The sequence below is a fragment of the Ammospiza nelsoni genome, chromosome 1, assembly GCF_027579445.1.
Source record: "Ammospiza nelsoni isolate bAmmNel1 chromosome 1, bAmmNel1.pri, whole genome shotgun sequence".
NCBI classification, from domain to species: Eukaryota; Metazoa; Chordata; class Aves; order Passeriformes; family Passerellidae; genus Ammospiza; species Ammospiza nelsoni.
The window spans coordinates 6,048,757-6,060,652 of NC_080633.1; the positions used below are offsets into that span (position 1 = coordinate 6,048,757).

Genomic DNA, 11,896 nt, shown 5'->3' on the forward strand with positions numbered 1-11,896 from the left:
TATTGTTGTGATTTGCCCTGCTTTAGGAGAGGGCAGAATCCAAGCAGGATGTGGATGGGAACCATCTCACCTGTGCAAGCCTTGTGCAAGACAACATTCTTTAATGTTACGTGTAGACATATCTCTTCATTACTTGAAATTTTTCAGGTCAGAACTTCCAAAGATTTAATTGTTATGTTTTCTTTCCTTCTTAAAAATCTCTTCTAAAAACCTCTCTTTTATCCCTGCAAGTGCAGAAAGTCAAGAAACAGAAATGGGAAAATCCAGGACAAAACCATGCTGGAATCAATTTAAATATCTAAATGAGCATAAAGTCAAGGACACATGTTAGATTGCAAGGCAGGCAATGTATTAATTGTGAAGTACATGCTCAACATTGCACTTTGAAGGTTCATCATGGAGATTATATCATTTCAGGGTGAACTTGTTTAATATGCTTATGTCTTATGTGGGATTTTTTTTTTTCAGGCCACATTTAAAGGCTGGATGGATATTATGTATGCAGCAGTGGATTCAAGAGAGGTAAGTCTCTGCAAGGAAATTAATCATTTCCTGTTCCATTGCCTTTTGCAGCACTGATGGTGCTTAACAACAAACACAACAAAATTAAATACATGCAGGGTGCCAGTCCTTGTCTTACTCTGGCTGGGACACTGCAAACCCTCATTGTTTGTACTGGAGCATGATGACCCTGAAATTAAAGTAAATGTGGCCCTTACTCCTACAAAACTGATTTATCTATTCCTGCTGCACAACCCCCAGCACACAGAGGCACCTCAAGAATTAGTCTGAGTCCATCGAAGACCTAAATTGCTCTCTATATTTCCTCCCCTCTCCCTGTTTATTGCCTTATTTTCCAACTTCTGTTGATAATATGGCTTTAAAAGTGCTGGGTTTAGGTTGAATTGCCTGTGAGACAAATGTTTAACCCTTCCTACACCTTCCCTTTGAGCGAGTGTCTTTTCTGCAGCCAGCAGCTCCTCTGGAGGAGTGTGGAGGAGCTCCTGGCAGACACAGAGGGTGGTGTGAGCTTCCAGCTCTGATGGGATGTGCTGGGGAATGGTGACAGCTCAGTCCCCACCTGCATCCCGGTCAGCTTTCAGGTTTCCATAAAAGCAAACAAACATAAAAAGCATTTCCTGAAACAAACAAGGGCCAGGAGACTTCTTCTCCTGTTTAATGCCTTTATTAAAAGTGATCAGCTCAGGATTGGGCGGCTCGGCGGGGCTGCAGCGTCCCGTCGCCTCCCAGGGCGACTCAGAGGAGGAGGATAAGCACAGCTCTGTCCACCAGGGGCAGAGCTAGGGGAACTCAGTCCTTGTGGGAGCCTTTAGGGACGTCCCCGTCAGATGTTGCCCTTCCCATTCCGTCAGCTTGGTCTCACCGCCGGGGTCAATTCCCATGGTCAGGGCGAGAGGGTCCGAAGGTGTTCCGCGTCTCTGCAGGCTCAGCACTCGGCTCCTCACGTCCAGACATCACTCCAGTCTCTCAACTCTTAGGTGGCTCGTTGTTTTTGGGGTTTCTCCATGGGTTTGGAGTCGGGGGTTCCACAAATCATTCTGGTCTTGGGAGTCACTTTGCATAACCCCCCCCCACCCTCTCAGGTGTCTTCACTATTCTGGGAAAGGTACAACTTAGCCTTGGGCAAGGTCCCCACCCGTTACAGTCTCAGGAGAAGGGCCATTAACTCGCCCCAGCCAGGGCTTTTACTAATACAAAAACAACCATTAACGACAACGACCCGTGATTACAATAACAAAGGCAGCAGCCCAGCAGTAGTGGTAACTTTTTCTCATAGAAAAAATTATTAACTGAATTTTTGTTCATAACATTTCCCTTGCTACACCATGTGTGGTTTGTTTATCTTTTTATTGAAAGAGCTACGGTTTTATTTCCTTCTTTTGATTGTTTTAGAGGAACAAGTTTACACCAACTGTTAATTTTTGAGGGCAGATATCTGGTACTAGGAGTTTAAAAGGCTGAATTTAGGGCAAAAGTTGAGGCTTAAGAGGAGGAATAAGGAGTGGAAAAACTTCATGGCACCACAGGAGTAGAAAATTATCCTTGCATAGCATAGCTCATGATGGTGATTGGTTCTGGTGCATGTGCACAGGTATCTTCCCTGCTGCTGAATGAAACTCATAGATTACCCACAAGAAAATATGGCATTTAGGGAATGCACCTTGTTTAGATACCAGGAGCTGATGGGGCAAATCTGAGCACTGTCACCAAACACAGCAGAGGTGATTTGAGGTTATCAGACTCAAGTCACATCTTCCTCAGATCTTCAGCAACAGACCTTATTCCATTCCACCCCTCACTTAAAAAAAATTGCACTTAAAAATGCAGTGTTTTTCATTAGGATTCAATTATACTGCAATCATACTTCTGTTTTATTGTAAGTACCATTAGTTCATGCAGGCATTAGGATAATCAGAAAATGGATTCTTTTCCTCTTCTGTGTTCAGACCGAGAACATTTGGTAGGATTTGTTCTGGAGTTGCCCTTTCTGGATCAGCGTGATTGCTGTGTCAGTGTTGTGAAGTGTTGCTGAAATTACTGTGGCATTGCAGATACCAGTAGTAAACTTCAAAGGAGAGCTGACTGCTCACAGGAGTCACAGTATTTTTCTAATTTTTCATAACTTTTATTTCTAATGGACAGCTTTGTTCTGACTGCATCAACATTTGGATGTGTGCAGAGGTTGGTGTCATTTTCACACTCTCCCTTTTCCCTTTGCAGTGCGAGGAGCAGCCTGAGTGGGAATGTAATTTATACATGTACCTTTACTTTGTGATTTTCATCATCTTCGGCTCTTTCTTCACACTGAACCTCTTCATTGGTGTCATCATTGACAATTTTAACCAACAAAAGAAAAAGATAAGTAGTGCATATGCTACACATCATCCTGTGACCGCAGATTTATCAGCAACGGCTTTGCCAAAGCACCCTTGAGATCAGCAGTGGCAGAGCATCTGCAGAAAGCACCTTCAGGATTTCTACAAAGGCACAGCTGTAGCAGTCCCTAGTGTCCCTAGAGCATGAGCATCCTGAAAATATAGGGTGGGAGACTCTACTCCCCATAAAATGCAGCAAAGCAGCTCAGGCAGATGGGATCTCTGGCACAAGATTTGACACAGGGGCACAGACTGGCCTGGTGTCCTCCTGGCAGTCCAACCTGATGAAAGCTACATTAAAAGGAAATTAAATAGGAGAGGAATCACCCTTTGGAAGGGGGGCAGAGGCAAGCTCTCTTCATCAAAAGTAATGGTGTTGTTCTCACCCTATACTTAGGTGGCCAGGACATCTTCATGACAGAAGAACAGAAAAAATATTATAATGCAATGAAAAAGCTGGGATCTAAGAAACCTCAAAAGCCAATCCCAAGGCCGCTGGTAAGAACAGCATAATTAAGTTGAACTTTGTGTAATAGTTGAATGTTTATTTACTAGAATTAGCACCATTCCACTCTCCAGCATAGGAAGATTTATTGCTCCCAGATGAAAGGCACTTAATAATCATATGTTTTGATTTTGGATGATATTTACAAGTCCAGTGACCTGTGGTACAAAATTCCCTCTTCTGCAGCATTGACTAACATTGCAATTTACATGTGCCATTTACCTACGCCAGTGGCCACCTGCCTGCACTGAATAAATTCATGGCCAAAGTCCAGTGTCTTGTTTACAGCAGTTTCAAAGAGCGTTAGGAGCAAATGGGTTTGAAAACTCCATCAAAGAAATATTCATCATAATTTTAAAGTTTATGAATTTCCAATCAGATGCAATGTATTGCCTGTTTTCCTCTACTTTCTGATCAATCAGGAGATAATTTTTACATGGTTTAAATTTCCCAACTAAACCTTTTCCTTTCCCCCAGAACAAATACCAAGGTTTTATTTTCGATGTCGTCTCAAAACAAGCCTTCGATGTCTCCATCATGATTCTCATCTGCCTTAACATGGTTACCATGATGGTGGAAACAGATGACCAAAGTCAAGAAAAAGTGAATATCCTCCACAAAATCAACATGCTTTTTGTTGCCATCTTCACTGGGGAGTGCATCTTCAAAATGTTGGCTCTGCGGCACTACTACTTCACCAACGGCTGGAACATTTTTGACTTTGTGGTTGTGATTCTGTCCATCGTAGGTAGGTGACCCTGGATTTTCACCCAGACTCCAAGGTTATAAAGGCAGATGTAAAATTAATTGGCAAAATTAATTTTGTGCAGTAATACATGCTTTCAACTTCTCTTTTAGAGAATTGAATCCTAAACACAGTTTTAATATGTAATTATAACTAGCATGCTACTGCCTAACAAAGACTGGTTTGATCAGAAAAATTAGGAGGTTTATCAAACTCTACATTTAATGGTGCCTGTTGATTAAACACAAACTGGCCTCCACATACACTTAACACCAGTTCTGCCTAAGAGCCAATGACAGAGAAATAAAAAAGCCACATGAAAGTGCCACACGTGGATTGCTATTGCTTTGCTATTTTTTTTTTATTACAAAAGTTTGAAATAGTCCTTCAGGGCAGTGCAGTGAATCTGACTTTTCTCAGCCTCTTACTAGAGCTCCCCACCCTAATACATCCAAGGGATGAAACAGGAAGATAGAGTTTTATTAGTAACTTGTACCATTTGCTGTTCTGGAGATGTATTTAGATGCTAAAGAAGTGCAGGTCAAATGAATCCAAAATCCTACCACAAGAGTTTTCACTAAAGTTGGAAGTAGCAGCAACTGGAAGGTGATCAACTGATACAGTGAGCAAAAAGAGCTCAGAAATTCAACTCTTCTGGAAAAAAGTTTCCATTTTAAGGGAGGGCATAGGTGAATGAAAAAGTGTTGTGTTAGGAAAACACCCGCTGATGCTCCTGCTGCTCTGAACACCCTGTAGAGGACTGGGGAAGCTGCAAGATCCCAGTGCAGATCTCTAGTGCTCAGACACCCACCTGTGCTTTGGGGGCATTGAACAGCCTGGATATCACAGGTTTGGGTCACCCAGGGAACATCATTGCCACACAGTTGTCACCAGAACCTTGTTGTCAGAAGCTCTGGATATGCCCATAGCACACAGTGAACCAGAGCTGTCATGCTGCTCACAGGGCTGTCCCATGACCAGCCAGGCTGTTCCAGAAGCCTTGGGCCATGCCAGTGAGCCCTTTTCCTGTGGGAGACAGGAGCTCAGCAGGGCTCAGTGCAGCCACGGACTTGGCATTAGACATTCTGGACCAAGAGCTCTGCTCCTGCAGGAAGAGTTTAATACAGGGGTGCAAGCTCGTTTCCTTGTTAGCGCAGCCTTAGCCCTTAGTTCCCTCCCAGCCCATCAGGGAAACTGGAAAAATTTATAAGCAAATAACCAACCAAGTGGTTACACAGTAAAAACCTGCACTGTTCTGGTGGTAGCTCAAATAAAACAGCCAAGCACACCAGCATTTCTGACTTATTATTTTACAGACAAAAATGTTGTCATATCAGAAAAATTCTGACATCTGCACTCAAGACAAATTTCTTAGGTGGATCACGGTCAAAAAGCTGCAGTTATCTGTGTCTTGACTTGATCTTGGTTTCTCATTACCAACAGAAAAGCTTTCCCTTAATAAAATTGCCACTACCATTCTTTGCTTACAGCCTCACAAGTTCTTATGGATTAAATGGGCATGAAAAAGCAGCAATGCCTTTCCCTTCATTGTGAGCCTTCCACTCTGGGCAACTTACCATTTATTTTCTCAATAATCCTGACTGATTGCTTTAAAAGGAAAGCCTGGGATTATTTCCCATGTACTAACTTGCTGTCTATCTCTTTTCTTTTCAAGGCACCGTACTTTCTGACATCATCCAGAAATATTTCTTCTCTCCCACACTCTTCAGAGTCATTCGTTTGGCTCGGATCGGCCGGATCCTGAGACTCATCCGGGGAGCCAAAGGAATTCGAACTCTGCTCTTTGCCTTAATGATGTCCCTTCCTGCTCTGTTCAACATTGGCCTCTTGCTGTTCCTGGTCATGTTCATTTATGCCATTTTTGGCATGGCTAACTTTGCCTACGTGAAGAAGGAGTATGGGATTGATGACATGTTCAACTTCCAAACCTTTGCTAACAGCATGCTCTGTCTCTTCCAAATCACCACGTCAGCTGGCTGGGATGGTCTTCTCAACCCCATTTTAAACACTGGGCCACCATATTGTGACCCAAACCTCCCCAATGCAAATGGCTCAAAGGGAGACTGCGGGAGCCCTGCCGTAGGGATTTTATTCTTTGTCACATATATCATTATATCATTTCTCATTGTTGTAAACATGTATATAGCCATTATTTTAGAGAACTTCAGTGTAGCCACTGAGGAAAGTACAGAGCCTCTAAGCGAGGATGATTTTGATATGTTCTATGAAATCTGGGAGAAGTTTGACCCCGAAGCCACTCAGTTTATTGAGTATTCTGCACTTTCAGACTTTGCAGACGCGCTGTCAGAACCTTTGCGCATAGCGAAACCCAACAAAATCAAACTCATAGCGATGGACCTGCCCATGGTCAGCGGAGACAGGATCCATTGCTTGGATATTTTGTTTGCTTTTACAAAAAGGGTGCTAGGAGAATCTGGGGAGATGGATGCCCTTAAAATACAGATGGAAGAGAAGTTCATGGCAGCCAACCCCTCCAAGATCTCCTACGAGCCGATAACAACGACGCTCAGGCGGAAACAAGAAGAGGTCTCCGCCATCGTCATCCAGAGGGCCTACAGGAGACACTTGTTCCGGCGCTCCATGAAGCAGGCATCCTACCTGTACCGGCACAGAACTTTGGAGAGCAGCAGCATCCTGGAGGACGATGCGCCCGAGAAGGAGGGTCTCATTGCGTTCATGATGAACGAAAACTACGGCAGGCCCATAGACAAATCAGAAACTCTGTCCTCCACCTCCTTCCCTCCGTCCTACGACAGCGTCACCCGAGGCACGAGTGAAAACCTCCAGCTGAAGATCACGGACGTGAGCAAAAGCGATGAGGCTATAGATTGTCTTCTCTCACCCGACAAGGATAAGGAATCAATTGTTTAAGTGTTTGTTTAGAATGCTTTAAAACATTGTTTACAGAATGTAATGCTGTAACTACACAACGATTGAAGCAGCCTTCGTATTAAAAATTAGTTGCAAAAGAAAAAAGTGGAGTTTTTACCCTTAACTACAGGAGTCTAGTAAGTCATATAACATTTGACCCTGCTCTTTTTGACTTGGCTCAATATTTATATTTATATATGCACAGGAAGATTCTCTGCAGGGTCACAGCTGTTATATCAATGGTGTGAATAAGAATAGGCTAGACTGTAAAACAGTAAACACAGTGTATATCTATCCACAGATAAAGCCTGGCTGTATACATTCATTTAAGGTCTTACTCATATTAGTGTGTTTACTTATGGCGATGTATGACCTTGCATTCTAAAAAGAAAAAAAAAATCACAGCTGCTGTAGCAAAATGTAACACTTACTGTATATGTTGTGAATGGTCTTTCATAAATTTATTATATTTGATATTTTTTTACTTAAAAAACAAATGAAGTCTCTTTTTCCATGGAGATTAATGATCCTTACACTCTTCATGTAAGGATCATGAACTCTGAGTCAAGGTAATAGAAACTTGTGGGATCCCCATCACTTGAAGAGGAAAGTTGTTGATAATTGAAGTATCAAATTAGCAACAATTAAACTGTTGATTACACTAAGCCCTCCCTCTTGGGACTTGCAACTGCACATCAGCAGAAACACACACACAAAAAGAAAACAACAAAAAACAGAGAAGCAAATGATGTCAAAGTAATGAGAGAAATGGCTTGTTCTATCCTTCAGGAAACCAGACAATAATGGATTCTGTTTGTAAAACTGTTAATAAAAGCACTAATTTTTTAGTATGTTTCAAGAATCTGCTTTGAAATCCGCAATCAAACTCGCCATAGAAGTAGCGCATCACGTTTGTGTGTAGTGATCCAAAGCACCATCTAGGCTGGCAAAGTTTCTGTTAAGGTAGTGGGATAGGTTACATTTTCCCCAGGAACACTGAGCAAAGCAGCCTTATTTTGAACTCTGTGCATCAATATTACTCTAAAAAAAAAAAAATTGCAAATACTATTAGCAGTAATAAGTCAATGCCAACTGGGCCGTGCAGAACAGCTGTGACAGTGTGATCAAGAATGTGGGAGGGGAATTACCTCTGGATCTGTACACAAAGTTTGAGGGTTTGAATCCTTTTTACTCAAGGTCCATCTTTCATTTTCTCAGATAGTATGGTTAGATTTCTGGGGAAGGACAAGAAATACAGGAACTTATATAAAAAGCTACTAGATAATATCTATATCCTCATTCCTGTAGGCAAAGTAATATTTACAGTTGATGTGTCCTTCAGCTTCAGGCCAAAGAAATGACAATGTGGTGAAAGGTGGATGTGTGGCTGTAGAAAAGTATTAGAGGTTTTACGTGCTAACATAGGTTATTATTTATTATCTTTCAGCCTCGATAGAATGTGAGAAATTATTTATGGAATATAGAGACATGTCCATCATTACAGACAAGTTCTTTCTTTTTCACCTTCAGACTGATTGTACTTGGGTTTGGTTGGACTTCATGAAAAATCTTGAGATTTCTGTAATGAGCCATTGCACTTTAAAGGAAGAGTAATTGTGCTTTTTCACCTTGGAGAAGCAAAGATATCAAGAATGTATTTAAGGTGTATTGTCATTAACATTTAGTTACATCCCAGGTTGTGAAGGAGTCAAAAAACCACATGCGGTTGGCAACAAGAATTAAAGCAACACGTTACAGTCAAGTTTATCTATGGCCATTGTTATCTGTCCTCTAAACAAGTCAGAATATGTGCGACAACATGTCAAAAGGATGACAATGTATCTGTGTAAATATGGGCTAATATATTCTCTCCATTCATTGAGAGGTGTCTCAGGCATTCACTTGAGAGTGGTCTATCGGTTAATTCAGAGGATTTGCCATCAGGATTCCTGGGGTCTATTCCTGATTCTTACTACATGATTTTTAGGCAAATAATTTAACCTATCTGTGCCTCAGTTTACCCATCTGTAAAATGGGAATAATAATACTTACCTACCTCACAGGGGTGTTGTAAGACTTTCTGATTGCAAAGTGCTATAAGGGAATGAACCATACTATATAAGTATTATTATAATCATGCTCTCTTGCCCTTTTAACCCCATGTCTATGGTGTATAACATAGGGCTGTTCCTCTGGGCATTTTGTTGCCTTTAAATCTTGTATGTAATTAGATTCTAACTTAAGGGGACTACTCGTCGTTCCTTGAAGTAAAAACATTCTTTATTCCTTCCCCCCTCCCCACTCCTCACCTCCCCCAAAAACTCAGAATTGCTCAAGGCTTCTCAAATTAGAGAAACTTTATATTCCCTGTGTATTTATGCTGTAATGTTATTCTGACTGTACATATCACCCAGAAAGAGTATGCGATTTTTATATTTATATGCATATATATATATATACACACACACACATACGTATATCTATACATATATATGTATCTTGTGAGTTTATAGAGTGGCTGACACTCGGAGGACACGACTTACTGATTAAAATGTTTTCCCCTCAATGGGATTTATCGATCATTAGCAACAAGCCGCTGCCTCTAATGAAACTGTTTAATTAGAAAATAGTACATTCATTACTTGCTGAACAAGCATTTATTGTCTGACAAGTAGCAAAATTATTTTCCTTTCAAAGCTTTAGAACTTTAAAAAAAAAAAAAAGGAGGGAAAAATGCTAAGGAAAAAGGAGCATTTCTCATGTGATTTTTTTAATGTATGATGTAAACTGTCTGAAACCCAAGGAAAACGCCAGCCTGCACTCAGAAGTGAGTCGTTGGTTATGCTGCTTTAAAAATATTTTAGTTATTTGCAACTTATATTAGAAAATATTCAACAGCTGTTTTTATTAAGAGTCAGGCCCAGTAATGAACGGAATGTAAAGAGACAATTAGCTGGTCACTGATTTTATTAGAGAAGAGCCCTTCCTTTGGTCATTTCACCCTTGAGTTGAACATTTGAGTGTCATTGCTGTGAGACCCTATAGTACTGATGCAATTACAAATGGTTCTTTTACCCAAAACCTCTATTAAAAAAAAAAAAAGAAAAGTAATGCAAAAAAAAATCTGAAAGAGGGTCTTAAATCTAGATGTTTACAGTGCAACTTTCTAAAACTGAATTGTAAATTGCTTTCAAAAACCTTTGTAACTGGAAGGTCGGTTTTCTATTGGGTTTTCTATTGTTCTGTGGTGTGTTTCTTTAGGGATGAAGAGGGAATGGTATCTTTGTATGGTATGCAGAACTCCCCTCAAAAATGTCAAATAACCTCACTTGTAGATCTTTGTTACTGGAGATGCTGATCTGAATCGAGCCATGATACAACCTCCCAGTGCAGTGATTTAGTTTAAGACACAAACTCAATAGTTGGCCCACACTGTCTATAAGCATGGTGAGTGCTACCATTTTTTTTTCCTGTTGATTTGTTCAATAAAGGCTACCACATGAATCACTCAAGCTACAAAAAGAGCAAGGAAAATATCAGCCAATATCATAGGACATATTAAGCTGTTTGTACCTGGAAAAATTCAAGTTTATTATGTTTCTTTATTAAATAAATAAGGATAACAAATATTTCCTCTGCTTTTTTTTTGTTATGTTGTCAACATTTATGTTATAATTTCTCTGACTCTTTTTCTACATATTTATTTGGGGAATGCATAGTGACTTTTGCTAGGAGGCTTGTTGATGAAAAACCCTCCATTTCACCTTACATTGGAAGGCAACCTACAGAGAATTAAAATCTTCTTGAATTCAGTGGAGAATTTCTGGCTACATCAGATTAATTCAAAGCAGATTCAAAAGTCTCTCTTCAAACAGAATCATTCAGAGGATGAACCCAACATTGATATTTCAACCCATCCTGCCCAGTAGAATTAGCTGGAGGAAAACTAGTTTAACTAGTTTGAGCTGCAATGAAAAAATTCAGTCAGACCTTTGAATTAGTTTAATAAAAATCAGTTTATAATTATGTTTTAAATTAACCTGGGGCAGTCTGACTTGTGGAGAAGTGGTTTTTTTTAATAAGCATTTGCTAAAATATGTCATACAATAATTTGACTTCTGAGTCAACGTGTACAGAGTGAATCTGTCTGAAATTCAGGAAGATATTTTTGGTTTGGAAGGAGCAGTTTGCTGAAATTAGAATTCTCCATGGAGACATGTCAGGTTAGTTAAGGAAATTCCTTGTTAGAATTTGTGGTCAAAATTCCCTCGTAGAGGAAATTCAGTGTCATGATCCCCACTAGGAAGATTTTCACATCTAGATTTTTACTATAATTGCCTAACTTCTATAGATCTATTCCCATCACTGTGCTAGGGACTGTTTTGGGTTAGAGAACTCTCCTTATTTTCATGCAGGTCTTGGGAAAGTTTCTGAAGGATTTCAGATTTTTTTTCATTTTCAGGATGAAATTTTAAAAACCCCAAAATTTGCCAATTGGATTTCTTCTTTTCTAGCCCTAGCAAGGAACTTGGAGGACTGTCTCCTTTGAAAATGTGGATTTTTATACTTGTTTTTTTTAAACATAGAATTATTTGTGTTGGAATGAACCTAAAACATCACCTGGTTCCAAATCCCCCTGCCATGGGCAGGGACACCTTCCACTGGACCAGGTTACCCCAAGCCTGATGCAACCTGGTCTTGAACCCTTCCAGGACAGGCAGCAGTAGCTTCTCTGGAAAACCTGTTCTAGTGTCTCACCACCCTCACAATGAATAATTTCTTCCTAATATCCAATTTAAATCTCTTGCAGCTACTCTCTTGTGGCTAAACTACATT

The 11,896-nt window shown here is 40.3% G+C and overlaps 1 protein-coding gene across 4 annotated transcripts in view; it reads left to right on the forward strand.

Moving 5' to 3' along the window:
• Window positions 1–10,689, forward strand: part of LOC132085279 (sodium channel protein type 5 subunit alpha-like) — a 178,663-nt gene extending 167,974 nt beyond the window's left edge. For all 4 annotated transcript variants that reach the window (XM_059490655.1, XM_059490670.1, XM_059490677.1 and 1 more), the window contains 5 exons: window positions 469–522; window positions 2,743–2,884; window positions 3,295–3,395; window positions 3,880–4,150; window positions 5,823–10,689. In XM_059490655.1, coding sequence (XP_059346638.1) covers window positions 469–522; window positions 2,743–2,884; window positions 3,295–3,395; window positions 3,880–4,150; window positions 5,823–7,060 — 1,806 coding nt within the window. In that variant the 3' untranslated portion in view covers window positions 7,061–10,689. The remainder of the gene's footprint in view (window positions 1–468; window positions 523–2,742; window positions 2,885–3,294; window positions 3,396–3,879; window positions 4,151–5,822) is intronic.
• The last annotated feature ends 1,207 nt before the right edge of the window (window positions 10,690–11,896 follow it).